A 25,817-nucleotide genomic window follows, 5' to 3' on the forward strand; every position below is an offset into this window, starting at 1 on the left:
TGAAATAAAGAATATTATATAGACACCCAATAGCAGACCAGAGGAGCGCAAGAATCAAGTCAAAGATTTGAAATGCGAAGAAGCAAAGAACACCCAACCGGAAAAGCAAAATGAAAAAAGAATCCGAAAATACGAAGATAGTGTAAGGAGCCTCTGGGACAGCTTCAAGCGTACCAACATCCTAATTATAGGGGTGCCAGAAGATGAGAGAGAGCAAGATATTGAAAACCTATTTGAAGAAATAATGGCAGAAAACTTCCCCCACCTGGTGAAAGAAATGGACTTACAGGTCCAAGAAGCGCAGAGAACCCCAAACAAAAGAAATCCAAAGAGGACCACACCAAGACACATCATAATTAAAATGCCAAGAGCAAAAGACAAAGAGAGAATCTTAAAAGCAGCAAGAGAAAGAGACTCAATTACCTACAAGGGAATACCCATACGACTGTCAGCTGATTTCTCAACAGAAACTTTGCAGGCCAGAAGGGAATGGCAAGAAATATTCAAACTGATGAATACCAAGAACCTACAACCAAGATTACTTTATCCAGCAAAGCTATCATTCAGAATTGAAGGTCAGATAAAGAGCTTCACAGATAAGGAAAAGCTAAAGGAGTTCATCACCACTAAACCAGTATTATACGAAATGCTGAACAATATCCTTTAAGAAGAGGAAGAAGAAAAAGGTAAAGATACAAATTATGCACAACAAACATGCATCTATCAACAAGTGAATCTAAGAATCAAGTGAATAAATAATCTGATGTACAGAATGAACTGGTGATTATAATGAATCAGGGACATAGAAAGGAAACGGACTGACTATTCTTGGGGGGGAAAGGGGAGTGAGAGATGCGGGAAGAGACTGGACAAAAATCGTGCACCTATGGATGAGGACAGTGGGTGGGGAGTGAGGGCGGAGGGTGGGGCGGGAACTGGGAAGAGGGGAGTTATGGGGGGGGGGGGGGTGGGAAGAGGAACAAATGTAATCTGAACAATAAAGATTTAATTAAAAAAAAATAAATGGTTAGTTAATAAAGGTTATATATAACTGAGAATCAAAAAATTTGTGTATGTGTATCACATCTGATTTGGACCTATGTTAACCAAGATAATTATTTCATTAATGTTTAAGATCAATCAGTAGTTAAGTTGAAACAACTCTATACTGAAAGTACAATCATTCATACCCATTAAGTTACAAGTAACAAATCACTAAAAAAGGTAAGACGTAAGTAATTGTTCAAATTTTTATTTTGATGCACAATATGAGAAATGTACTTTTAAAACAACTGAATTTTATGGAGAATGAACAGCAAATAAGTTAGACCCATGTTAAAATGAAAGGTCAGCTAAATGTCTAAATTTAAGGATATTAAGAACCACAGCTCAACTTCGATTCCACAGTTTTCTTTAAGAAGTCGAAGTCTTTCAAACAACTTTGCTATGAACTGGTCCAGAGCATAACAGCATATAGGAATGCTTAACAAGGGTGGTGATCAGGGACACGTTTCCTGCAAGGATTATACAACATACACTTTAGAAAAAAGTTAGTAGTGAGAATGAAAAGCATGATTGTAACCAAAAGTTTATATTATTAAGACCATTATAACCCAATTCTAACATGTTTTTACCTAACATCCCTCAATTATCATATTAAGAAGACTTTATATTTATGAAATATGAAGGTCTATAGTAATTTAGCAGTTCTTAACTTCTTGTCCAAACAACCTACTTAAAGAAACACGTCATTTTCCAGAAAATGGTTAACATGTATTTTCCAAAAAAATGGTTAATTCATGTTTGCAACTACTATGTGTTAGGGAATTTTACTAAAATAGTCAAAGACAGTTACTCTTATCCAGAAACTGTAAAATGACAAGGCTTAGGAGCCTCCAGATGAAAATCTCTGGATCACTATTCTAACTGAAGGAAAAAAAAAAAATCCAACAGGTAAGGTGGTGATGGGGTCAAGTAACTCGCCAATAGTACCTCTTACATATTAAACTTTTATTCTCTCGTAACCATATAGTGAATGGCTCAGGAAGGTGGCATGGTAGGGGTACTAGTGAAATTATTTACTTAATGTCTGTTCAAGAAGCTAGGACTTGAGAAACACTGCTTCTAATAAACACAACAGTTACTAGTAAGAGAAGCAGAAAAGCATGAATACAGGCTCAAGGAGGATAGCATACTGGAATCATATAAAGAGATAAATCATAATTGCATTTAGTCATCTTTGATGGCACTACTTCCAAAAAAACTTTGTCAGCTTCTCCTTCTTACCAATTTTCCATTTCAAAATAAGGGAACTGGTGAGGGAAGTGCTTCTCATTATCCTATCTTCCCAGTACCAGAAGCAGGGAATCTCTAGATTTTTCATTCCAGTTCTCTTTCCACTACATCACAGTAGATTTAAATACCATTTCATCTGTTCTCTCTACATCCAAATCACTATTCTCTACTCTTTCCTTCCTCTAATAGTATTATGATAGTTGCCACTCACAGAAGTCAATGAAATGAATAATGCAGGGTTCTGCACAAAAAAAGTCATTTGTAACTTTGGGCTTTAAAGGTACAATTTCTTAGTAGCTTTCCAACTTCCTTCCTATTACTCCAGATTAACTCCCTGTGTTCCTGTCTAAAACCAACTCCTACTCTTATTCTCTGATCTCCCATTCCTTCTTGCAGCTACTTAGTGGACAGATCCCCTTTTCTGCATCCATCATTTCCTCTCTAGGAAATCGCTCCCTCTTAAGCTGAATTTTCAATGTCAAGACCCATACACCTCCTCTAACTACTATCCCACTTATCTGCTCCCATTCACAGAACTCCTCAAAAAAGCAGTCTTTATACACTTTCTCCAATTCCTCTTTTCCCACCCCCTTCATTCCACTAAAACTAGTTGTCAAGATTACCAATGGCCTGTGATTAAATAATTTTTTCTAATATTTTAAAATTGATTTTAGTGAGAGGAAGGAGGGATAGAGAGATAGAACCATCAATGAGAACTATCAATCAGCTGACCCCTACTGGGAAATGAGCCTACAACCTGGGCTTGTGTCCTGACCAGGAATTGAATCATGACCTCCCGGTTCATGGGCCAACACTCAACCACTAAGCAATACTGGCTGGGCATTAAATCCAATTTTTAAGGTCAATTATCAGTCCTTATTTTACTTGACCTATTTGCATCATTTTGACAGTTGATGACTCCTCCTTCCTAAATCCTTTCTTCACTTGGCTTCTGGATACTCATTCTCCTGATTTTTCCTCCCACTGCAGTAGCAACCCCCCACTATTCCCACCTTCTGTATTATGGAAAATCTCAAATATAAAAGCAGAGATTATAGCATGAATCCAGTCTGAATCTTTCCAAACTGGAATTCTTCAGTGCTCAGTCCTTAAAACTGCTTTCCTTTTTTAACTACATTCACTCCCTTGGGGACTGGGCCAGTCTAATGGCTCTAAATAACACACATAGTCTGACAACTCCTACATTTATAACTATAGCTCCAACTTTCTCCTAAACTACAAAATCAACTACCCAACTCAACTATCAAAAGACATCTCAAATTCCCAAAATGAAATCCCCTTCTTCCCTCCCAAAGCCATCTTAGATAAGAGAAATTCTATTTCTCCCTACAAAAACCTTGAATCAGCCACAATTCCCTTTCCTCTCACTTCTTGCATCCAACCCATAATCAAATCCTACCTTCAAAGTATGTATCTTTTACCAACCACTTCTCACCATCACCTTCACTTCTACCTCATGGTCCATGCCACCATTCCCTCCCATCTCCCTGAACCATCACTAACAGATAAAAATAAATAATTTTGGTAACTATTAATAAGAGTAACTAAAAAAAAAAAAAAAAAAAAAAAAAAAGAGTAACTAAAATTATTAACTGAATATTCAAAAGTTAAAATTTTCTTGCCATTTAATCATTTTAATGTGAATGACTTTGAAAAGAATTTAACATCTTAGAAAAACTGACATAGGAACATGCAAAAAACTCTGCTCATTATGTGCTTAAGAATGTCGGTATGGCCCTAGACAGTTTGGCTCAGTGGATAGAGTGTCAGCCTGTGGACAGAAGGATCCTGTGTTCAACTCCGGTCAAGGGAACATGCCTGGGTTACGAGCTCAACCCCAGTAGGGGGCATACAGTAGGCAGCCAATCAATGATTCTCTCTCGTCATTGATGTTTCTATCTCTTTCTCCCTCTCCCTTTCTCTCTCAAATCTATAAAAATATATATTTTTTTAAAAAAATGTCAGTATGGCCCTAGCAGGTTTTGCTCAGTGGATAGAGCATCGGCCTGCGGACTGAAAGGTCAAGGGCACATGCCCAGGTTGTGGGCTTGATCCCCAGTGGAGGGCATGCAGGAGGCAGCTGATCAATGATTCTCTCTCATCATTGATGTTTCTATCTCTTTCTCTCCCTTCCTCTTTGAAATCAGTACAATAAAGGAACTACAGGAAACTCATCATTCTAAAAAAAAAAAATAATGTCAGTATGGAAAAGTGTGCCCAGGACAGGAAATGAGTGCAGCTGATCCATTATAAGATATCAGCTCTTCCCCTGCTCCCAAGCTCTCTGGTTCTTGACCTTTCCAAACCTGGCTTTTTATGTGCCTTTCAATCCTGAGAGCTCCCTGTGTCACCATACCCTACTCCCCTAAGCTTTTCTGGCTTAAATCTAAGAGTTGTGATTACATATTTTAAATAACTTGCGTAATTCTTTTATCTAGGCAAAAATGGCTACACTTTCTATCAACTACCATATCAAATATATGCAGCTACCTATTTGTTCCCATGTCAATAAGTTTTTTCTAAGAAATGTTTTATATTTTATAAAGTGCTCCAATACCTTGGTGCTGCTTTGATGATATTATCCACACGCAGAATCACCTCTGCTGCTTCAGCTGCACTCAGAAGAACTTGCCGTTTCACTTGGAAACTTTCTGTTATGCCCAGTATTGCCATATTCCCAATAGTACCTTCCTTCATATCTGGAAAGAAAAAGTTTATACTAAATAAACTATGGTTTTAACAAGTATCAAAACATCACTAATAACTTTTAAGAAATGAAATTAATCCTGTCACAAATAATAAAATTACAGCACCTAATGACTCAAGTCTATGACTCAGGAAAAGCCTTTTAAAAAATCAAAACATTAACTACTGATTATTTGCATTAATGGAAAACTACTGCCGAAACCGGTTTGGCTCAGTGGATAGAGCGTCAGCCTGCGGACCGGGTTCGATTCCGGTCAAGGGCATGTACCTGGGTTGCAGGTACATCCCCAGTGGGAGATGTGCAGGAGGCAGCTGATCGATGTTTCTCTCTCATCGATGTTTCTAACTCTCTATCTCTCTCCCTTCCTCTCTGTAAAAAATCAATAAAATATATTTAAAAAAGAAAAGAAAAGAAAAATACTAAGTCAAATAATGAAAATTTTATACAAAACTTTATACTAGATCACCTACCTATCTTGAACATATATATAAAATTATTATAGAAAATTTGCTCACTAATTACCATAATTCTTAAGCACTAGAATAGAGAATTTAGAAATCAAAATTTTTCTTCTTGTGAGAATCCTAACCTCATCTTCATACAGATCATTATTCATCAGTTCTCTTGTCCAATGGCTGGATTACTTACCCTCTAAGACTGTTCCTATAACATCCTGAATAGTTTGTTGGCATATTTTTCTATCTGAATTAAATTTGCCTTTTTGGCCACTTTTATCTATGTATCAGAGATCTGCATTGAAGAATGTTTCAGAATAAGTCTACTGTGAGATTAGGAATTGATACTGATTTTATTACAATAAGTATAGCGAAGTTTACACACTTATTCAGAATGTAAGTACTGTTTATGTACTTAAATTCTATAGTCATAATATAACAAACTAGTTACACGTCTTTTAACTAGATTTATACCCTTTATGGAGTAACAAAGTTTGGCAGTGTTGAGAATCTGAAGTAAAACATTTTCCTAGATTATGTAATGCTTACAAATGGGCCACAGGAGTCTTTTATATGGTTGCCATGATAATTCATTTTTTTTAAAAGGTAAAGAACTTGGTAAAAGTTATTCTTAACTACTACAAGGTCCCAATTGATTTCTTACCCAGTCCAGCAGTTGTATTGCCTTCACTATGGGCAGCTCGGAGCTGTGCCACCAGATCTGCACTGTCATAGCCTGCGTTGTCAGCTATAATAGTAGGCAACTATGAAGTGGAGAAGACAAATGGTTACTATCTATTCTAGTATAATTCATTTATGCCTGCCCTGGCCGGTGTTGTCGAGTGGTTAGTATCAGCCCAAGCATCAAAGGGTCGAGGGTACAATTCCTGATCAAGGGCATGTGCCTGGGTTGTAGGTTAGATCGCTGGTCCCGGTTGGGGCAAAAAATATCCTTGGGTGAAGATTAACAACAACAAAAACAAAAAACATTTATGCCTAACTAGGATAGCTTTTTAAAAATACATAACACTGTAAAATCTGTTTCCTTTTAATCACCCCTCAAAGAGGATAAACTTCAGAATCAAATTTGGTTATTTTAATCCCCACTTGAGGATATTTTTCCCATTGATTTTTAGAGAGTGAAAGGGAGAGACAGACAGAGAGAAACACCGATGTTAGAAGAGACACATTGATTGCTTGCCTCCCACATGCCCTTGACCAGGGCCGGAGCCTGCAACCGAGGTACATGCCCTTGACTGGAATTGAACCCAGGACCCTTCAGTCCGCAGGCCTACGCTCTATTCACTGAGCCAAACCAGCTAGGGCCAGAATCAAATTTTTTTGTTTTGTCAATCCTCACCCAAGGATATTTTTCCATTGGTGTTTAGAGAGTGAAGGGGGGGAAGGGGAGAGAAAAAGAAACATCAATGTGAAAAAGAGACATCAATTGGTTGCCTCTAGCACAAGCCCTGACCGTGTGCAGGCTGCTGCTCTAACCACTAAACCACACCAGCCAGGGCCAGAATCAAATGTAAAAGTAGTGTGAACCAGTTCTTTTTCTTAAAGGCAAGAAAATAAACATTTTGTGTCCAAGTTATAAAAATACTAGTGCCCGTTGCATGGATTCATGCACTTTAAGGGTGTGTGCAGAGTGAGTGGGGTCCCTCTGGCAGGTGGGGTCCCTTGGCCTGGCCTGCGGGGATCAGGCTGAAACCAGCTCTCTGACATCCGCCAAGGGGTCCTGGATTGCCAGAGGGCGGTTCTCGGGTGACGCACCGAGAATTGGGCTCCCTCCTCTCTGGTGCCAGGGTGCGTCACCCAAGAACCGCAGCTGCCCAGTCCCCACAGCTGCCAAGTCACCGCAGCTTGGCAGCTCCTGCGTTGAGTGTCTACCCCCCGATGGTCATCGAGTGTCATAGCTACCGATCAGATGATAGGACGGTCGCTTAGCCTTTTATATATATAGATATTTAATTAAAAACCATCAAACCCAACAAAATTTAAGTTCAGATCTCTTATTTTTAACTTACCATTCTCAGTGCTTTAGCGTAAGACTCCATTGCAACAGCTTCTTTACCTGGTGTTTTATTGGCAAGCTGTGACACAGCATGAGCCATTAGCATCTCTGAACAGCCTATGGATTAAAAATTAAATAAAATACCATTATGCTTAGTTGTCTCGAAGACACTAAATTACTGACTTCCCTTAGATATATCAAGCATTTGAAAATTACGTGCAAAGGCAATATATAGTTTCTATAAGAACCATTAAAAACCACTTACAATTTATACTATACTTTAAGAAATAAAATGTTTTACCTCCTCCATAAACTGTTCTAGAATCCTTCACAGTTTGTGCAAGAACACAAAGAGCATCATGCAAAGATCTTTCCGCTTCATCTAAAATTTGTTGAGTGGCACCACGAAGAACAATAGTGCAAGCCTCACCTAATGTTAAAAAATAGTATGTCACAATGAGCATTTAATTATAAAATATAAAAATTTGCCTTCTATCATTTATAAGTGTTGGTTATATTACTTTGTTTTGAAACTGATATGTCTTCCAATGTTACACATTCTCTACCAGCAACCCTTGTTCACAACAGTTCTAAATTACCTAAAAAACAAGTATGTTGAAAATGCACTGTTCCCAAAGATAAGAATATAAGGCTGACCTCAAAAGAGATTAAAATTAACATATGGCATACTTCACAAGAATTAAGACACATCATATTCTAGTAACTATATGACTGTTTTGTGTGTGTGTGTGTTTTTTTTTTTCATTTCAACAGAGCCTAGCAAAGATTTAGGAACCTAAACCAGGATCTATATGATCACTCACCAAGGGCTACCCCAGAAAAGTGAATGAGCGTGTCTTCTCCAATCATGACTTCCTCAATAAGCTTGCAACTTCCAAGCTTCACAAGTTCTGGGTGGTCAAAGGTAGAGGCAATTTCACCACCTACGAACATAATTAAATACAAAACAGGTTTAAAACTTGTTTTTTAACAAGCAGTAATGGACAGATAACATTTTAAAAAATTGATTACTTACTATATGCCAACCACTGTTTGAAGCACCTATGAATTGGTTTAGGCTTTATAACAAACCTAATGAGATAGGTTCCATTATTGTTTAGAAATGATAAAATTAAGGCAAAGAGATGTTTCGTTTCTTATCCAAGGCTACACAGCTTGAACAAATAAGGTAAAGCTAGGTAGGATTCAAGTCCAAGCAGTCTGGCCTCAGACCTATATACACATACTGTATACTACAACCCACACCCTGCAAGGTTAAACTGAAACTTCAACATTTACCTTTAAGTCAGAATTTAAATACAGATTCTCTTCTGAATCCAGTCTAGAAGACCAGTACTCCTATGACCCAATTTCTCAAAACAAAAATGAGAATATTTGACTAGTCCTATTATGTCAACAGTATTATGACAACAGATGTACAAATCTTGGAACTAGCTTAAATAGGGAGCACTTGATATCTGCTAATTATCACAATAACTGATATGTCTGAGAGTTCCTGTAATGCCTAGAAAAGGGAGAAATATATAGAGAATTTCCAAGAGCAAACTTAATTGAGGTGTCAACAAAATAAACTTTGTTTTCTTGACTTGCGACCCAATAGATGTTTGGGATATCATATCCCCAAAATGAGACTAATTTGACTTTTGAGAATTTTCACTTATCCTACACTCACTCATCTACATCTGCTTACAAGGTACTTCTTGACATTTGTAGAACCAATTTCACACACTTTGACAACATACAAGCTAATAGAATGGGAGCCACCCTCGGGTCAAATTCAGTTGGTGTGCTTAGTGCAGCAAATTTTTTTCTGAGTATATGTCTCAATTTCATGTATAGGATCAACTTATGATATCAACTTATCCCATGAATGTGCTGTCATTCACATTTCTTATGTCTTTAATTTTGTCGCAACAAAGGAGGAATGACATAAACATGAGCACCTCAAGTTTAATAACCTTAAGCATCAAGTGTGCAATGGCTTTAAAGAACTTTAATTAGAACAGGTAAACCCACTTCAAAGCAATTAATAAAAGAAAAACGCTTCTTTTTAGGTCAAAAGATTATGCTTCCCAGGTTATTAAAAATGGCTGGAGGAAATGAAACAACAAAAAAGGAAAAAAAATGGCTGAAGAAACAACAAAAAGAGGAAAAAAAATGGCTGTAGAATTCTGAGATGAGACTAATTCTACTCTACATTAATTAGTATCCTTTAATTATTTCTAATACTCATGGCAGTTCCAAACTGAATTCAACATTCCTGGTGGCTTTACTTCCCAAACCCCAATCTCCTCAATTCTTCCTGCCAGATCCCAACCCAACTTTCCAACCTATTCATCCATTTTCAAGAACATGAAGATTCAAATAGAGGTTTTTAATACTTAACTTTATCTGTAAACACAATTTCTATTTCACACAACTGGGATATCACTCATAACTGGTGTTGGAGTATACAACTTTTCATCATACATTGCCGAACTGTTTCACACTATTTCAACATTTATTGCTTTCAGAAATGTTTAAAAAATAATAAAAACAATGTTTAAATTCTTGACTCACTCTCTGGTATATTGTTAAGTGTTCAGTAAATATTCTATCACAATTGCACCACCATGCAGGGCACAAAGCATTAAACTACTCACTTAGCACTAGAAATAAGTAAGTTAATAAACTAGATAAGACATATCCTTTTTTTAAGCTCCAGCTTATAGACTTTATGTTTAGAACAGTGGTCCTGTGAGTTTAAGAAATAATGTAGTATGAATCTTTAAAACAACACAACAAAAAGAAATCTATACCAACAGTAAGCCTGACATGTAATTTAATTTCTGTAATAAATAAAAACATAATACATTAATTAGACTGGATGACCTTCCGGACGAGGGCTGTGAGGGAAGGCTGGGTCCAGATACCAGAGGGAAGCTGGTGCCGGCAGCCAGGGCTAGAAAGGCCTACTCTTGCACAAATTTCGTGCATCAGGCCTCTAGTGTTAAATATAATGTGTTGACCAGCATGGCTCAGTGATTGAGCGTCGACCTATGAACCAGGAGGTCATGGTTCCATTCCTGGTCGATCAGGGCACATGCCCAGGTTACTCAATCCCCAGTGGGGGGTGTGCAGGAGGCAGCAGATCAATGATTCTCTCTCCTCATTAATGTTTCTCTCTCTCTCCCTTCCTCTCTGAATAAAAATATATTTTAAAAATAATAATGGAGGTGGGAGCAGGTGGGTAGAGGTCAATGGTGGAAAAAGGAGACATATGTAAAACTTTCAGCAACAATTTTAAAACAAACAAACAATGTAACTAAAGATATCCAAAAAGTTTAAATCGTATTTCAGAATAACGGTTTATACGCCAAACTCCTTAAAGGGATTTCTTTGTACTCTCAGCAATGAGTTATATATATAGTTGACCCTTGAACAATAGGGTTTGAACTGCATGGGTCCACTTATGAGTGAACTTAAAAAACTGGATACGTGCAGTTCGAACCCATGTTATTCAAGGGTCAAGTTTTTCCATTGCAGTTGGGGGTGAAGGGCTAACTATTATGTTTTTGTGAATTCAAGTTATATGGGATTTTTGACTGCCCAGGGTTGGGAGTTGATTCCCCTAATCTGCCCTGTGTTGTTTGAGACAACTGTAAAAAAACTCAATAAATCCAAGAATGATTATTATGTTTGAAAGAAATTAATGACTTTTTCTCATACCTGTGACAAGAGCCAGGCGTTCTACACCTGCAAAATCTGCATGTTCAATAGCCATAACACCAGCAGCACCAAAGAGCTGCTCAGGATAATTATAAATTAATTGCCTATAAATAAAATACATAAATACATTGTTACTTCACAAGATAAAATACATTAGACTAAAAAAAAAAGAAAATTTTTACCACAACAGAAATCAAAGAAATGCAAATTAGAAGATACCATTTCTCAGCTGTACAATAATTTATAAATTGTAATACATCCATGCTAGTATTAAAAACAGGTGTTCCTTTACACCAGTGGTTCTCAACCTTCCTAATGCCGTGACCCTTTAATACAGTTCCTCATGTTGTGGTGACCCCCACTTTCATTGTTACAAATTGAACATAATTAAAGCATAGTGATTGCCCTGGCTGGTTTGGCTCAGTGGACTGAGCGTCAGCCTGCGAAATGAAGGGTCCCGGGTTCGATTCCGGTCAGGGGCACTTGCCTGGGTTGCAGGCTCGGTCCCCAGTGGGGGGCATGTAGGAGGCAGCCGATCAGTGATTCTCTCTCATTACTGATGTTTCTATCTCTCTCTTCCTCTCCTTTCCTCTCTGAAATCAATAAAAATATATATATATTTTTAATCACAAAAACAGTATGTAATTATATATGTGTTTTCCTATGGCCTTAGGCAACCCCTGTGAAAGGGTTGTTTGACCCCCCAAGGGATCGCGACCCACAGGTTGAGAACCGCTGCTTACACAGTCAAACCTCAGTTCTTGAACGTCTTCCATCTTGAAAAATTTGATTCTGGACTAAGTTGTTCAGGGAAAATATGTGTTAAGTTGTCAAGCCAAGCGTCTTGCTGAGGAACCAAACTTTAGACCTGACAACCCTTTCAGCATGACAAAAAAGGTCTCAGGCAACCAAGGAGAGAATGCTTTTGATGCTGGGTCAGTCTATGATTAGCACAATTTTAAAACATAAAGAGGCCATTAAGAGTGCTAATGTTGCTAAGGGCGCGAAAGAAACGATGACAGGTAATTGAAGAGGTAGAAAAACTGTTGATTTGGATAGCAGTTAGCCAGTGACAGCATTTCAGAGGCAGCCATACATGAAAAAGCAAAGATGCCTCATACTGACTTCCTGAAACTCCTGGAATGAGTGCTAAAAGTTATTCATGTAAGGCTAGAAGAGGGTGCTTAGATAAATTTTTTTTAAAAGTGATTATATATTAAACCATACATTAGACATGTACTATATAAAACAAAGGTTAAAAAGGAATCATTTGAGAATCTGGAACTAAGGATTAATTCAATTTACATTATTTCTAATGGGAAAAAATGATTCCGTTTTCGAACAAATCACTTTCCAAACAGCCTTCCAGAATGAATTAAGTTTAAGTGCCAAGGTTCCACTGTATTGCTACTGGTAGTATGAACTGGAAAGCAATTTAACAGTAATGCAACAAAACCATGTCAATATTCATATGCTTTAATTCCACTCCTAAGAATCTACAATAAGAAAATTTGGTATTCACACAACTTAACAAAAAGAAGATAAACAATCCAATCAAAAAATGGGCAAAGGATCTAAATAGACACCTTTCAAAAGAGGACATTCAGAAAGCCAAGGGACATATGAAAACATGCTCAAAGTCACTAATCATCCAAGAGATGCAAATCAAAACAACAATGAGGTACCATCTCACACCTGTCAGAATGGCCATCATCAACAAATCAACAAACGACAAGTGCTGGAGAGGATGTGGAGAAAAAGGAACACTTGTGCACTGCTGGTGGGAATGCAGACTGGTGCAGCCACTATGGAAGGCAGTATGGAGGTTCCTCAAAAAATTGGAAATGGAACTCCCATTTGACCCTGTGATCCCACTTCTAGGAATATATCCCAAGAAACCAGAAACACCAATCAGAAAGGATATATGCACCCCGATGTTCATAGCAGCACAATTCACCATAGCTAAGATCTGGAAACAGCCTAAGTGCCCATCAGTAGATGAATGGATTAGAAAACTGTGGTACATCTACACGATGGAATACTATGCTGCTGTTAAAAAGAAGGAACTCTTACCATTTACAACAGCATGGATGGAACTGGAGAGCATTATGCTAAGTGAAACAAGCCAGTCAATGAAGGAAAAATACCACATGATCTCACTCTTTCATGGATAATTAAGACCATTACAAACTTTTGAACAATAATAGATACAGAGGCAGAGCTGCCTCAAACTGATTGTCAAACTGCAGTGGGAAGGCCAGGGAGGGTTGGAGGGCAGGAGGGAGGGGGGTAAGAGATCAACCGAAGGACTTGTATGCATCCATACAACCATAACTAATGGACATAAGACACTGGGGGGTAAGGGAGGGGAGGGGCTTGTCAAGGGCGGGGGGAGGAAAAAAGGACACTTATGTAATAGCCTTTGTAATACTTTCAGCGAAAAAGAAAAAAAAAAAAGAAAATTTGGTATTAAAGCATGTAATGATGATATCTGTAATAATTTTTACATAGAATAACAAAATTTGCCAGTGATGCAATGTCCACTAGGAGAGTGCTTATATAAATCACAATTTACAAATTATAGAAAGTCTGTAATTCTAAGTAAAAACTATAGATTTAAAAAGTGAGGTACAAGTTTACAGCTTATGAAATTAGACTATCACACATACAGACACACACAAAAGTCAACTTTTGTAAAGGAAAGACTTTCTGACTAAGACCCTAGATTGTTACTTCTTTACACTTTTCTATTTTCCAAAGTGAACATATATTACTTTTACAACAGGAGTAAAAAGAACATCTGTTTAAAAGTTTGTAAGTTTTTTAAAAAGCAAAATTTTAATTAGTATACACTAATGCACTGCTAGGCAAAATGTCTTATCAGATTCACAGATTACATAGTTTAGAAACTTATTTTTAAAAAGCCCACAAACATTTAGCCTAAAACAATTATTTTTCATTAAACATTATCTCTCAAAGTTAACTGCAGCCATTTCACTGAAATGCGATGTTCCTCTTGGTATTTTCCCCATTCAAAACAATCCATAAAAGCCTTCGTTACTGACAATTAAGAATACATGAAAAGGGTTTATATTTTTTCATACAAATTAAAAGTCCTGCCCTAGCTGGTTTGGCTCAGTGGGTAGAGTGTCGGCCTGCAGACTGAAGGGTCCCAGGTTCTACAATTCCAGTCAAGAGCACATGCCCAGGTTACAGGCTCGAACCCCCGTAGAGGGCATGCAGAAGGCAGCCGATCACTGATTCTCTCTCATCATTGATGTTTCTCTCTCCCTCTCCCTTCCTCTCTGAAATCAATAAAAATATATTTTTTTAAAAAGCCCTAGAAATTCTTAATATTTTCATCTCTTCATTGTTTTATCTCTATGCTTTTAGCTTTTTGCTACTTCAAACTCCCATCATTTAATATGAAATTAACTCTCACCTCCAAATATATGTTTACTATAGCGAAAACTATAGCATATCTGCCAAATCAGAAAATGGTTACTGTTAACATAAAAAGGGTTAGTAAAGTATAATCACTAAATATCACTAAAATCATTGTAATGCAAATGCCTTCTGTACAATTATATTTCTATCTGAGAAAAAAAGCAGTTCCTAAATAAATCACTAATTCCATATAAAGTATTTCCATAAGCCTTTTTAGGAAAAAAAATCCTTTCTTAGATCGTTACAAATATTGTTGGCACAAGAATGCACAGACCTGTTAATAAAGCAATTTATCCCATGCTTAAGAATACGTTCAACTTTCTCCTTCATTTTTTCCTTTTCTGCTTGTTCTATTTCAGCAACCTTTGCTGTAGAATCAACTCTTACACGGGAACCAAATATCTAAGAGGAAAGCAAAAAAATAGTATCACTTTCATTACTCTTCAGAGTTCTGTAGCATATATATACATTTTTATGGAAACACACCAGAAAATGTGCGCATGTGCATATATTTATATATATTCTAATCTCTATGGTACAATGGATTCCCAGCCCAAGTTTATAGCAGCTAGCAACTAGTTTTAAGAACTGTAAACATACCTTTATTTTGTCTGTATCCATACCAGTATTTGCAATAAGAATTTTAGCATTTTCAATTCGCTTTGGTTGATTTACTCCAATTTTTTTATCCAACAGAAAGCCTACAATATAAGGATAGTAAAATACTTCAAGGTTGAATTAATAACTCTTACAAAGTTGTCTGCTTTATCAAATTACTTTCAAAGAATGCATTTAAATCTAATTTAAGACTTTAATGCTTAGACTAAGTCTAAGCTCCTAGATCCTATAAAGCAGTGGTTTTCAACCTTGGCTGCACATTAGAATCACCTGGGAATCTTTTTAAAATCCTGACTTTTGGGCCTCATCATCTGGAAATTCTGTTTCTTTGTTATGGGGTGAGGCCACAACATTAGTAACAAAGAAACAGAATTTCCGGAGGATGAGGCCCAGAAAGCAGGATTTTATAAAGATTCCCAGGTGATTCTAATGTGCAGCGAAGGTTGAAAACCACTGCTATAAAGCATTTCAATAGAACAGTGATCACAAAAATCAATGTAGTAGGTCATTTAAAAAACACTATATGAAATGGAAAAAAAATTAGAGCACAGCACAAGTATTAAGAGTAAACACAGTATCTTGAAACTTTTATCAGATATATAGTATACTATATACACAGGAATGTGGGTTGCAATGTAAAAGTATTAAGTTCACTTATTAGCTTAAAACCAACACAAAAGAAAACAAGTTGTGAATAGATACACAATGTACTGTTAGAAATTACTGAGATAAGCCAGTCAGAGAAAGATAAATACCTCATGATTTCACTCATTTGTGGAATATAGAGAACAACATAGACTGATGAACAGAAACAGATCCAAAGACAGAGAAACAGCGATCAGACTATTAATACCCAGAGGGAAAGTAGGGGAGGGAGGGAGCAAGGGGAAGAGATCAACCAAAGGACTTGTATGCATGCATATAAGCCAAACCAATGGACATGGACAACAGGGGGATGAGAGCGTGAGTTGGGGGGGGGGGGGGAGGATGGGGGTTTAATGGGGGGTGGGGGGGGGGGGGCGATGAGGACACACTTGTAATACCTTAACTAATAAAGAATTTTTTTAAAAAAAATTACTCAGATATGTAAAGAACTGAGGCGGGTGAGAAAATGAAAAAGCCACGGACAATGGAGTCTGACAAACCTGGCCCCAATCATACCCCTGCTGCATACAGGCTATGTATGCAACATTAGACAACTTATTCAACCTTAGTTACTCATCTGTAAAACCGGAATATAACCAGTGGCATAGATTATTAGTTACCAGCATAGGACCCTATTGATTTAGAACTATCCTAAGAACACAGCCTCTCTCTTCAGGCTTCTTTCAGATGCATATGTAACTTTTATCTTATTAATCCACTAGAGGCCCTGTGCATGAAAATTCGTGCACTTGGGCGGGGGTGGGGGGTAGGTCCCTCAGCCTGGCATGCACCCTCTTGCAGATCAGGAGCCCTTGGGGGGGATGTCTGACTGACGGCTTAGTCTGGCCTCCCTCTACAGGAGGCGACCCACGGGCTGATCAAGGGACTGCAGCAGCTGGTGAGTGGCCAGCCCTGACCTCCCCCATCACCCCTCCACCACTGCCGGTTGCCACCATCCCAATCGCCGTCCCCTCCCTCTGCCTGCTGGCACCTGCCTTGGCTGGCTTGGCGCCGCCTGCTCGCCAGCCCCACACCCTGCCAACCAGTCATTCTGCCGTTCAGTCGATTTGCATACTAGGCTTTTATTATATAGGATTATCATCTTGAGTTTTCTGCTCTATTAAGCTGAGCCTAATTCTCACTATCGTAAGGAATGAGATTTTAAGTAAAATTCCTATTAGAATGCCTGGCACAGAGCAGACATTCAAAGAATGGTAGCTATCCTTGTTTTATCTTTCCCTACCACCAGCCCCTATTAGAAATGACAGAGCCCTTGCACATAAATTCAACCAAGAATATTTTCATAATTATTATTCCCTTTGGAAGATAAAAATGACATGCAGCAATACCTGGAAGCTAAATCACTGAAAGCAGAAATTGTAAAGCACAACTTATTCCTTTTTTCCTTCTCTATAAAAGACAATACCTACTCCACTTTCTACAGGCCAGCTTATGAAGTAAACACAATGGTAAAGGTACTTGGAAAATTCCTACTTTATGAACAAAATACACCAGTATAGGGAAATAGCACTTGCTAAGACTCATTTATTACTCTGAGAACACCAAGAACTATATCCTCAACACTTGCCAACTAAAAAATTATTTGACTTATTAACCCAGACCCTTCCTGAGAATCCAAGTAATCCTGGAAAATGCACCATTTGAAAACAGCTGACTTTTAGTAAAACTGTAATTTCTCTTTACTAGAGACTGAAAATATCTTCATGGTGTAAAGTAAAATCTGGATATTATCAAAGAATGCTGAGATGGTGTGAGATGAAGGACACTGTCAATTTAACAAATGGATTGAAATGACAAAAATGGTTGCAATATAATTTTTGTCCTTAAAGGCAGGTTTTCTGCCTTTGTACAGTCACTCGTCCTGACTCGCTAAAAACAGGATTCACAGTATTTAGCCTTCAACCTCTCATCAAAGCTTGTTTTCCCACATTGAACATATATACATACATACCTTCATCTAAATAGGAATCCACCAGACTTCCTCCTAGCTTCTTGATGACATGAATTGCCTCCAGATTACCAGAGCCTTTCAATCTGAGAACAGCTTCTACAGCTAACTTAGTAAAGTGATCTTTGTGATGAGTAAGAAGTTTTGAGGATAATGTTGTTCCTGCAATGTTCATTAAATCTTGGCGGAATTTATCTTCATCAGAACTATAAAACCACCAAACAAAAAAATCATGAATTTTCTCAATGAAATGCTCAAGTTGCTTCTTCATTCTTAAATGCTTCTACAGAGATATCAACCCTAATTTACTTTGCAAAATTTATTGGGATATATGTCTGTCAATTTCATCCTAGTCAGGGTTCACGTGATAAGAATTAAACCACACCAATAAGCAAGAAATGCAAATTAAAGAATACTATTTTCCCCACTAAACTGGCAAACTACTAAAAAAGGAACACAAGCACACAACAGCATACCAAACGTTGTCAAGAACATGGAAAAAAAAGGCACTGTTACACAGGCAGTGGACGTGTAAATAAATGTTTTTCTGGACAATTACTTGTAAGTTAAAGCACGTACATCTGCCCGGCTGACGTTGTTCAGTAGTTGAGCATCAACCCATGAACCAGGTCTCGGTTCAACTCCTGGTCAGGACACATGCCCTGGTTTCAGGCTTAATCCCCAGTAGGGGGTGTGAAGGAGGCAGTCAATCGATGATTCTCTCTCATCATTGTTTCTCTCTCTCCCTCTCCCTTCCTCTCTGAAGTTAATAAAAACATATTAAAAGGAAAAAAAAAAAAACCCACACATTATCTCTGAACGCAGCAATACTTCTTGAAATATTTTCTTGGTAACAAGTTTACCACAACATAAAAGTTAACACTGCATAGGTCAATCAATAACCTCTTAAACTGCTAATGGATAAATATCCTGGATGGCTATTTGGCAGTATCCATTCAAATTTTTCCAATGCACACACCCAAGCAAACCTTGATATCTACTCCTAAACTCCAACTACAGATAGGTAAATTATACTGTAATGATATAATCCAATGCATACCTTGATTAAAAATGTTGTACAGATACCCACAAATCTGGTTGTTATTCAACTGTGTTAAAGAGGCTAATACCCCTCTACACAATGCTATCATTTGTTTTACTTATGATTAGGCAAAAAATAAAAACCCAAACTTTAACTTTAGTGGCTATCTCTGGAGCAGTGGACGGCAAACTCATTAGTCAACAGAGCCAAATATCAACAGTACAACGAGTGAAATTTCTTTTGAGCCAAATTTTTTAAACTTAAACTATATAGGTAGGCACACTGTTATTAACTTAATTAGGGTACTCCTAAGGCTTAGGAAGAGCCACACTCAAGGGGCCAAAGAGCCGCATGTGGCCTGCAAGCCGCAGTTTGCTGACCACAGCTCTGGAGGGTAAATGTGGGGTTTTTGGCTGGGGCAAGATGAAGCAGCAGGATCATGTTTGTGTATGTTTTTCTTGTTCTCTAGACTTCGTGCACGGAGTATACTTTGGACAGAATGTCGACTATTTAAAACAGTAGTATTTTGGTATACTAACCCATGATCAACTGCAGAATCCAACAAAGCCTGTCTTGCTGCCTTTGTGGCTTCTCTCCAACCGGCAATGATGGTCTGAGGATGAATCTTTTTTGCAATTAAAGATTCTGCTTCCTATTAATAAACAGTGGAAAATACTTGTCAATAGTAAAAACGTAGGATGTAAGGACTTATTTCTGACATTCAAAACCACAGAAGCAAAAAACAATTAAAATGACATTAAAGTTGCTCAGAGAGTCTTACCCTTAGTAATTCTGCTGCTAAAACAGTAACAGAGGTAGTGCCATCACCAACTTCATCATCCTGAACCCGTGACATATCTAGGAAAAAAGTTAACTCACTTATATTTGATTCTGCCTTTTAAATTACTTCTCTGTAGCTTAGCTAATCCTCCAAAAATACCCACTACCAATCCAAGTTTAACTAACCAGGTCTCCTCACCTGATAAATTCTTTGGAACTCTTCAGTCTGAAATGCAATACTTTTACTACCAATAATTAATGGCAATCCAGAAGCTTGCATTTTAATAATGACAATAATTAAAAAGTGGACAACAGTTCATTAAAAGTACAATTAGTCAACACAGCCTATTTCAAATTTATTTCAAGCCCTGGCCAGGTAGCTCAGTTGGTTAGAGCATCATCCCTATACACCAAGGTTGCAGGTGCAATCCACGGTCAGTGCACATACAAGAATCAATGAATGAATGCAACAGTAAGTAGAACAACAAATTGATGTTTATCTCTCTAAAACAAATAAAAGTAAAAAATAAAATGTTTCAAAATGTTAACAAATCAGAATCATCTTCAGACTCACCAACTAAAACTTTAGCTGCTGGATTATCAACACCAATGTTTTTTAGAATAGTTGCGCCATCATTGGTCACCATAAGAGAGGAATCTCGTCCACTGCTTAAAAGAATTTTGTCCTAAAAGGAACATATTTGGCTCAAGTTAAGATCTAATTACATCTTGAACCCTACATGGGTCAATCAATACCCTCATATACTGCTAATGGGTAAATCTCCTGGATAGCAATTTGTCAGTATCCACTCAAATTTTTTCAATGCATACACCCCACAAGCAAACCTTGGTCTCTACCCCTAGAAACACTAGAAGAACAAGGGAGATAGGAACAAGGTTATTTCAGCACTGTAATAGCCAAAACAATGGAAACAAACTGTCACTCAATACAGTCATAAATGTAAACTATAAACGAATCAAGATGCTGAATACCATTTGACACTTAAAGAGGCAGAATTTTAACAAAGCAAGCTGCAGAAAAACTACATATAAATAATATCTACGACAAAACAAAGTATTACCTTGCAAGTATAAGAAAATACACGAGCCCTAACCGGTTTGGCTCAGTGGATAGAGCATCGGCCTGCGGACTCAAGGGTCCCAGGTTCGATTCCGGTCAAGGGCATGTACCTTGGTTGCGAGCACATCCCCAGTGGGGAGTGTGCAGGAGGCAGCTGATGGATCTTTCTCTCTCATCGATGTTTTTAACTCTCTATCCCTCTCCCTTCCTCTCTGTAAAAAATCAATAAAATATATCTTAAAAAAAAAAAGAAAATACACAATACGTAAGATACACATATCTACACTAATAAAAGAGAAATATGGTAATTAGCATACGACCGCTACCCTTTCCATTGGCTAATCAGCATATCCTTATGCAAATTAACTGTCAGCCAAGATGGCACCGGCAGCCATGCACTGAAGCGAACAGGGAGGCTTGCTTGCTCCAGCGATGGCAGACTCCAACGTTCCCAGCCTGACCTGCTGGCCTCTCAGCTGCAACTCTAAGCAACTATGTTGCAAATATAGAAGCTAAACAAAACCCTAGAAACCGGCTTTCAGTCAGCCAGGCTTCAGCCAGCCCGATCGCAACACTGTATCAAATACAGAAGGTAAAGGCCAGAAACCTGCTTTCAGCAGTGAGGCCTCAGAGCTAAAGCTGGCCCAGAATAGAAAAAAAGAAAAAAGAAAAAAAGGAGCAGTTGGGAGCTTCAGTCACCCACCAACCTGAAAAAGGCCCTCAGCCCCTCAGCCAGACTGGCCAGGAACCCCAGTGGGGACCCCCACCCTGATCCAGGACACCCTTCAGGGCAAACCAGCCGGCCCCCACCCATGCACCAGGCCTCTATTCTATATAGTAAAAGGGTAATATGCCTCCCAGCACCGGGATCAGCGTTTCAGGGGGCAGCGACCAAACCCCCTGATCGCCCTGCGGCTCTGTGTGTGACAGGGGGCGGGGCCACAACCTCCCTATCTCCCCTGCTCTGTTTGTGACAGGGGAAGGCACCCCAACCCCCTGATCAGCCCTGCTCTATGCCTGATAGGGAGAGCTCCCCAAACCCCTGATCGCCCTGCGGCTCTGTGTGTGACAGGGTGCGGCGCCCCAACCCCCTCCCTCCCCATGGGCCCTGCTCTGTGTGTGACAAGGTAGAGCCATAACCTCTCCATCGGCCCTGCCCTGAGTGTGACAGTGGCGGCGCCCCAACCCCCTGATCGGCCCTGCTCTGTGGGTGATAGAGGGTGGCGCCCCAACCCCCCTCCACAGGCCTTGCTGTGTGTGACAGGGTAGAGCCATAACCTCCCCATTGGCCTTCCCCTGAGTGTGACAGGGTGCAGTGCCCCAACCCCCTGATGGGCCCTGCTCTGTGTGTGACAGGGTACGGAGCCCCAACCCCCCTGATCGGCCCTGCTCTGTGATTGACAGGGGGCAACGCCCCAAGCCCCTGATTGGCCCTGCTCTGTGAGTGACAGGGGGTTGCGCCGCAACCTCCCCATCGACCCTGCCTTGAGTGTGACAGCGGGCGGTGCCCCAACCCCCCAATTGGCCCTACCCTGAGCGTGACTGAGGGTGGCATCGCAACCTCCCAGTCCGCCCTGCTCTGTGCATGACAGGGGGCGGTGCCCCAACTCCCCAATCAGCCCTGCTCTGAGCCCGACCAGGGGCTGCACCTAGGGATTGGGCATGCCCTCTGCCACCCGGGAGCAGGCCTAAGCCAGCAGGCCGGTATCTCCCGAGGGGAGGGGTCCCAGAACGCGAGAGGCCACAGGCCGGGCTGGGGGACGCCCCCCGCCCCGCACAAATTTTTGGGCACCGGGCCTCTAGTATTTACATAAATGAACAGAAATACTGGGAAGATTTACATCCCAGTGGTAACAGGGGTGGGAGGTAGGAACGAATGGGACTTCAGCCATATGACTACTGTTTTGATTTTTAGTAAGAAAAATATATCCACGTCTTACCTGTATAATTAAGGGTTAAATTTGAAAGATTAAAAAGCATTAAAAAATGTTATTTACTATGAATGTTTCCATTAAGGGCTCTAAAACAATAGCAAAACATAAAAATTCCCTGTTTTTCTCACCATGCCTTTGGGTCCCAAGGTGCTCTTTACCAAGTCTCCAATAGCAATGGCACCAATAAAGGAAGACTGGAATAAAGACCAAAGAGATTGTAAAAATCAATTCTAGTCTTAAAATTGTAAAAGTACAACTTTATCTTTAAATGAATGAGGAAAACAAGTTTCACCAGACGAGCTGTCTCTGCTCTCTCTTCATCAGCGCCAGCCTTGAAGATGTTGACAGGTGCAAGAGAAAGGGACGCCTAAAAAGAAAAATCAACCATCAGTTTGAATACCAATAATCTTTTAAAATATTTTTAATTTCATCTTTTATATTTCAACTAGTGGCCTGGTGCATGAATTCGTGCACATTAAAAGGCAATTAATTAGAAGAAATATTTTAATATTGCTATTCGCCCTTTCTCTATAATAGAAGAGTCAACCAAATTCACGATCAACAATGACAGATCAAAACACACGTGTGCGATTGGCGCAAGTGAGAGCTTTTATGTATCGAGTATGTGAGTCAACTTAGCCCAGTGGTTCTCAACCTTGGCTGCACATTAGAATCACCTGGGAATCTTTTTAAAATCCTGATTTCTGGGCCTCATCCTCTGGAAATTCTGTTTCTTTGTTATGGGGTGGGGCCACAACATTAGTAACAAAAAAACAGAATTTCCGGAGGATGAGGCCCAGAAACCATGATTTTAAAAAGATTCCCAGGTGATTCTAATGTGCAGCCAAGGTTGAGAACCATTGACTTAGCCTTTTATAGTATAAACTTGCTTAATTAGACCTGTTTTCTGATGTAGCTAAACTTTTCCCAGCCCGGTGAAGCACCGAAACTTCTCTTTCAGGTAATTATCAGCAACACAGCAGTAAATATCAACACAAAGCACATTATTATTGTAGATCACGCAGGGAGAACAAAGGGTAAAATATTCAACTGCAGCAGTGTTTGACTATATTTCTGCGCAGTGAGAAAACCTGAGGTCATTTTCAAGGTTCACTATTTCTTACTTCTTTTCAGTAGGGTCAAGTTTCTAAACTTTCTAAATCTCCATTTTCTGGCTAATGAGAAGAAAATAGGATTCCACCGAGTCTCCTATCTCCCTGCTCCAGGACTTCTGTGAGGATCAAATGAGATGAGGCACGGGAAAATGCTTCACAGAGATTTGGTTAAACTGTGAAATGTTTGCACCTGGCTATAAAGCAAGTGTGTACCTGGGCTGAAGAAACTGCAAGGAGGCTAGTTGCTAGGGAGAGGAAGCCGGGTGTTGCTATGTGACGTCATTACCTCATTACCAGAAGGAACACTTAGCTTATTAGCCTTTTATATAGAGTTGACATTCAGTATTATTTTACATTAGTTTCAAGTGTCCAGCACAGTAGTTAGACATTTATAGAATTTAGAAAGTGATCCACGGGTTAAGTCTAGTACCCACCTGAAAGCGAATATTCGTTAATACATATACTTAGATGTCTTCCATTAGACTTACAAGAAGGTAGACAAGAAAAAAATTAATTTACAGGACTGTACTTTTTCAAACAAATGGAAGTTCTCCATCATCCAGGCAGTCATTTATTAACGGGGGAGGCGGTAGGGACTTCTAAAAGTTGCATAAGGAAGGAGACCTTTTATTTTGGATACACAACTGCTCCAGGAATAAAATTACACACTGAAGAGACTGTCAAGAACAGCAAGACTAAAGATGATTTTAATCTAAGAATAAATCAGGCAGGGTTGTAGGCCGCTAACGGACCAAGCGCCGGGCGAGTAGGGGCCGCTCCCTCCCCGCTGCTCCGGCTCCGCCCGAGGAAGGCGGGGCCAGTCTCGCCGACCAGGGCCCTAGAAATTTCTCCGCGGGAGGTGCGCCCCTGGCCTTGGAGTTCCGGGGCTGTGGAGAGGCCGTGTCAGAGCAGGCCGCTGGCCGGGAGGCCCACCCCAGCCGCTGGCCCCCACGGAGGGCTTCACCGGCGGAAGGGGCGCAGGCCACACGCCACAGCCCGCACCATGTGCGTCGGTTCCGGGGCACAGAAACAGGGAGCAGACAGCGCGGGAAGGACAAAGGGGGGCAGTGGGGCAGCAGGGCACGGCGGGGAATGGCAGGGCAGGCCAGTGAGGCCAGGCTCACCATGGTTCCGAAGAGGTGGCCACTCACGCTACTCCCTCACAACTCGCGGCCGGGATCCGAGGGGGAGAGAAGCCGGATGTGACGCCACACGCTCTGCCGCAGGGGGCGGAGCCTCTTCCGGCGTGCCGCTCGGGCTGCGCGCCGCTCGCGGCGGAAGGGAAGGGGGCGGGGACGTAAACCTGCTCTTTATACTGGGGGGCGGGGCCCCGGCTCCGCCCCACCCCCTGCGCCTCCAACGGCTCGTGATGAGGAAGGGGCGGGCCTGACGCGGTGGTGGGCGGGGCGGATTGGGAGTAGAAGCGCCTAGAACAAGAGGAGGCAGACGCTGCGCCCCAGGGTTTGCCGCAGTAACGGAGTACCTGCTGACAAGTTTTTCTTAAACTTAATCTTTAAAAATTTGAAAGTACCACGTATACATATTAAAGTGTTATATACTAATAATGAACAACCTAATTCACCAACCTCACTTCCTCTCCCCAGAGGCCACCATCCTCAACTTTGTCAACTTTGTTTCGGGGGGGTTCCTTACCATTAAATACCTAAATAAAATTGTTATTGCTATTTTAATTTTAATATTACTTACTGAGCATTAGGGAGGAAGACTTACGTTCCTGTACTGAATTTTAAAATGCCGTTTTAAATTGGGCGTTGACATTAAAAATATCAACGACTAGGCTCTCTGAACGCGGCGGAGACCTTAGCTTTGCCCCGCGGCTCGGGCAGATTTTGCATTTCCCTCGTCCCCCCTTCCCCCTCTAGAGATGAGTGATATATACCCGCGATGTCTTGGTAGAAATCAAGAGCAATCCCAAACATTTCAGTTTATCAAAAACAGTTT

At 39.9% G+C, this 25,817-nt stretch overlaps 1 protein-coding gene across 1 annotated transcript; it reads right to left on the reverse strand.

Annotated features, from left to right (window-relative positions):
• Window positions 1-1,236: 1,236 nt before the first annotated feature.
• CCT2 (chaperonin containing TCP1 subunit 2) lies at window positions 1,237-25,065 on the reverse strand. Its single transcript, XM_070409748.1, has 16 exons — window positions 24,980-25,065; window positions 23,033-23,107; window positions 22,869-22,934; window positions 20,300-20,411; window positions 19,727-19,803; window positions 19,485-19,597; window positions 17,907-18,109; window positions 15,272-15,372; window positions 14,946-15,073; window positions 11,225-11,328; window positions 8,320-8,439; window positions 7,797-7,925; window positions 7,509-7,612; window positions 6,143-6,242; window positions 4,874-5,015; window positions 1,237-1,514 (listed from the first exon to the last, which is right to left on the reverse strand). The coding sequence occupies exons 1-16, from the start codon at window positions 24,980-24,982 to the stop codon at window positions 1,484-1,486; spliced, it is 1,608 nt and encodes a 535-aa protein (XP_070265849.1). The 5' UTR covers window positions 24,983-25,065; the 3' UTR covers window positions 1,237-1,483.
• Between the last annotated feature and the right edge of the window lie 752 nt (window positions 25,066-25,817).

This window comes from Myotis yumanensis, unplaced genomic scaffold (genome assembly GCF_028538775.1).
Source record: "Myotis yumanensis isolate MYYU_CA2020_CCGP unplaced genomic scaffold, mMyoYum1.0.hap1 SCAF_3, whole genome shotgun sequence".
Lineage (NCBI taxonomy): Eukaryota > Metazoa > Chordata > Mammalia > Chiroptera > Vespertilionidae > Myotis > Myotis yumanensis.